This window comes from Salmo salar, chromosome ssa15 (assembly GCF_905237065.1).
Source record: "Salmo salar chromosome ssa15, Ssal_v3.1, whole genome shotgun sequence".
Taxonomy (NCBI): Eukaryota; Metazoa; Chordata; class Actinopteri; order Salmoniformes; family Salmonidae; genus Salmo; species Salmo salar.
The window spans coordinates 53294877-53299465 of record NC_059456.1 but is presented as its reverse complement, the minus strand read 5'-3'; the positions used below and the strand labels follow the sequence as shown (position 1 = coordinate 53299465).

The 4589-nt window shown below is 43.6% G+C and overlaps 1 protein-coding gene across 1 annotated transcript; it reads left to right on the top strand.

Annotated features, from left to right (window-relative positions):
• The first annotated feature begins 2524 nt into the window (after positions 1-2524).
• fau (Finkel-Biskis-Reilly murine sarcoma virus (FBR-MuSV) ubiquitously expressed (fox derived); ribosomal protein S30) lies at positions 2525-4589 on the top strand. The gene is given in 5 exon segments (NM_001139697.1): positions 2525-2545; positions 3192-3273; positions 3451-3595; positions 4107-4162; positions 4351-4589. Coding segments are annotated over 4 exon segments (402 nt in total). The 5' UTR covers positions 2525-2545; positions 3192-3198; the 3' UTR covers positions 4477-4589.

Sequence of the window (4589 nt, the reverse complement as noted above, 5' to 3'; positions counted from 1 at the left end):
TTTCTTGTTATGATGTTCCCTGAATTAACCCTTTTTATACAATATTAATATCACTGCCATTGTAGCATAACCGTTAAGATTGGAGAGCAAATTGCCTGTACCTACCCAATCATAAGTTTCAGTAATTGACATGTACTTACTCGTACACATTTTATAGATGAAAGCATAGGTCATACTCAGCAGACATCAACCCTGGTTATGGTGTGGTACAGTAGGATGTGGCGTGTGCTGGCTTTTGTTCCAACTCCAACCCACCACTTTAAAACTGATGTAGTTTATCATGGTCTTAATCAAGCAGTTCTAATTGGCTTTTTATGTTGTGGATGGGAGTGACCTCAGCCAGTGCTACATAAAGTCAGAAAAAAATAAAAATAGAAACATCCCTTTTTCAGGACCCTGTCTTTCAAAGATAATTTGTAAAAATACAAATAACTTCACAGATTTTCATTGTAAAGGGTTTAAACACTGTTTCCCATGCTTGTTCAATGAACCATAAACAATGAATGAACATGCACCTGTGGAACGGTCGTTAAGACACTAACAGCTTACAGACAGTAGGCAATTAAGGTCACAGTTATGAAAACTTAGGACACTAGAGAGGCCTTTCTACTGACTCTGGAAAAACACCAAAAGAAAGATGTCCAGGGTCCCTGCTCATCTGCGTGAACGTGTCTTAGGCATGCTGCAAGGAGGTATGAGGACTGCAGATGTGGCCAGGGCAATAAATTGTAATGTCTGTACTGTGAGACGTCAAAGACAGGACAGACAGCTGATCGTCCTCGCAGTGGTAGACCACATGTAACAACAGCTGCACAGGATCGGTACATCCGAACATCACACCTGCGAGACAGGTACAGGATGGAAACAACTGCCTGAGTTACACCAGGAATGCACAATACCTCCATCAGTGCTCAGACTGTCCGCAATAGGATGAGAGAGGCTGGACTGAGGGCTTGTAGGCCTGTTGTAAGGCAGGTCCTCACCAGATATCACCGGCAACAACGCCGCCTATGGGCACAGACCCACCGTTTCTGGACCAGACAGGACTGGCAAAAAATGCTCTTTGATGAGTCGCGGTTTTGTCTCGCCAGGGGTGATGGTCAGATTCACGGTTATCGTTGAAGGAATGAGCGTTACACCGAGGCCTGTAATCTGGAGCGGGATTGAGGTGGAGGGTCCGTCATGGTCTGGGGCGGTGTGTCACATCGTCGGACTGAGCTTGTCAATGCAGGCAATCTCAACGCTATGCGTTACAGGGAAGATATCCTCCTCCCTCATGTGGTACCCTTCCTGCAGGCTCATCCTGACATGATCCTCTAGCATGACAATGCCACCAGCCATACTCCTCATTCAGTGCGTGATTTCCTGCAAGACAGGAATGTCAGTGTTCTGCCATGGCCAGCGAAGAGCCCGGATCTCAATCCCATTGAGCACGTCTGGGACCTGTTGGATCGGAGGGTGAGGGCTAGGGCCATTCCCCCCAGAAATGTGGAAGAGTGGGGTAACATCTCACAGCAAGAACTAACAAATCTGGTGCAGTCCATGAGGAGGAGATGCACTGCGGTACTTAATGCAGCTGGTGGCCCCACCAGATAGACTGTTACTTTTGACCCCCCCCCCCCCTTTGTTCAGGGACACATTCTATTTCTGTCACGTCTTCGGAACTTGTTCAGTTTATGTCTCAGTTGTTGAATCTTGTTATGTTCATACAAATATTTACACATGTTAAGTTTTCTGAAAACAAATGCAGTTGACAGTGAGAGGACATTTCTCTTTTTGCTGAGTTTAGAAATTAGGAATTGCAGTACTAGAAGGGATTCTAAGAACCGTGTCCCTTATGATGGTCCCAAGGTCATCCATATTGATCAACCATGGTTTGCCAGTGTTGTGATAAGATATTGTTTAAAACATGAATTTGAAGAAGTTATCTGCACTGTTAGAAACTGCTAGCCAGACAGTTTTAGAGGAATGATTCCATGCATGTTTTCAAATGAACTGCCAACATTCCATTTGAACAATGCTGTCAATCCACAACCATACACTGGCTCAAATCAGTTAATGATAGGACTTAGACAAGTTGTAAATGCAACAAGTCCTGATATTGTATCATATAATAGGACTCACAGCTTTCCAGTAATTGATGGTCTGTTCACTATATTTTAGAGGCTACTTATGCAGAAAATTTGTATAAGACCCGTATAAACTCTGTAATTATGACTTTCTTAGGTTGACTAATATTCCATTACACCATTTCTGATACATCACATGCCTTTTATTTTTCTTCATAATTAAAAGCAGGAAAAGCATCACCTGTCTCTACTGCCATGCATTCCCAACTAGACTAGTTTGGAATTTCTCCCTGACCAAGATGGCTGCCATTCAAGCTGAAATAGGCAAATTTGAGGGTTTGTGACATTCTCCTCTAGTAATTTAATAGGATCTCTATGGTTCTCTACTTATCGACGTCACACGTTGACACATGCGCACCGCCGACGCTCCCTAAGTCCTTTTTTAACCTAGTGTTGAACGACTAGCATCAAACGAGGTAAGGCCTGTGCAAAATGAGAGGAAATCTTGAATTTTATACCCTTTAGAGACAACATATCAGGTCGGAATATTGGTCGTAAGTACATCACCATCCACGACGAACAATAGTTTTTTTGGATTGCCTTATATTTGGCAATTTTAATAGTTTTTCCGAAACCGCATGCCTCGTGGCTAGCTAACGTTAATTACGTGACTGTCGGTAAGCAAACAAGTATGGATGCCTAGCTAGTTACAATTTGGTAGTATAATACATATATGGTCGTATAATCAAACTTATTTTCACATTTGTCATGTTGCTGATTTGCAAACGTATTGCCGGGCTATGTCTAACTACAATGTTAGCCAGTGAACTTCATCATTCCTCAACCTTACTGCAATGCTAGCTAGTTGGCTATTTAACTAGCTAGTATTGCTCTCGTTCCTGCAAAGTTGTAGTTATTGGTTCCTAAATGACTGTCTATTGATTTGTAGACATCTACAAATAGTTTAACATATTGCCTGCTTAAGTTGTCTCTTCAAGCCTAGCTCAGTCATTGTTGCTTTTTAGAGGGGATTCAAGTCACATGTGGACTTATGGTGACACCCCACTTCCTGCCTGCTGTTTTCATACTGGAAGCTAACTGGCCATCTCTTCCTATCCACAGCATCAAGATGCAGCTCTTCTTGCGTGCCCAGAACACTCACACCCTTGAGGTGACAGGACAGGAGACTGTCAGAGACCTCAAGGTGAGGCCAAGCTAGACTACATCAATGAAAATGTTAATTGTAGTGTAATGGTAACTGGTGTACTGTTTGGAGTCTACAATACCACAGTCTCAAGTCGTGTTCTGCATGCTCTTGTCTGGATTGTTACATGTATGTAAATTGTGTGGATCAAATCATTGTGTGTGTGTGTGGTTTCAGGTCCATGTCCAGAGTCTGGAGGGTCTCCTAGTGGAGGACCAGGTGTTGTTGCTGGCTGGCTCCCCCCTGGAGGATGCTTCCTCTCTGGTGGAATGTGGCATCTCTGAGCACTGCACCCTGGAGGTGGCTGGCAGACTGCTGGGAGGTCAGTTCTCAAAATGGTGCATCAAATATGGCCTGATTTGAATACTTTGAAAATGCTTCCTTCCCAACTTAAAAGTAATCACACATGAGGATTGGATTGTTGAAAGAAATAGGGTGGACACCTAGCTTTGACTTATTAAAAGGATTTCTGGTACATTTATTTTTATCGTCAATTGCACAAACAGTCCAACCGAAACTTGACTTCTGCTTTTAACAGAACCCGTCTGAATCTGAGCAGTTCAGGGGGGTTGCCACATTGGGGAGCTGTTGTGGGGTGTTAAGTGCCTTGCACAAGGGCAGAACAATAAATAGATTATTCACCTTGTCGGCTCAGATTCGAAAAGGCAGCCTTTTGGTTACTGGTGCAATGCTCTAACCGCTAGGCCACCTGCTGCACATACAGTTCCAGATCAATAGTTTACTCAAAGATACTCTATGAATTTCTGTTGTCATTACTTCCGTTGCTGTATGTTCACTCAGGATAATCACTCTTGTGTTTCTCTCTCCACCAGGAAAGGTCCATGGCTCCCTGGCCCGTGCCGGTAAAGTGAGGGGACAGACACCCAAGGTCAGCAGATACTTGCTGCATTTAAAAATATATATTTAGATTGTTTGTTGGCTATGATTTTGTGGCAGTTGTAACATTGTCTGGTTGTTTGAAAGTCATCGTAGCTCCTGGATTAGTGTCTGCTAAATGTAATATATTTCTGCAGAGTAATGACCATAGTAGCACTGTCCCTCTTTTTATCACTTCAGGTTGACAAACAGGAAAAGAAGAAAAAGAAGACTGGTCGTGCCAAGCGTCGCATCCAGTACAACAGGCGCTTCGTCAATGTTGTGCCCACCTTCGGCAAGAAGAAGGGCCCCAACGCCAACTCCTAAAAACACTGCCCCCCCCCCCCCCCCTCAGGAGAATGCTTGTGATCACACCCCTTTCATTTTAACCCACTGAAAGGTTTCCTCCTGTACAGAATAAAAATTTGGCTCAGACTAAA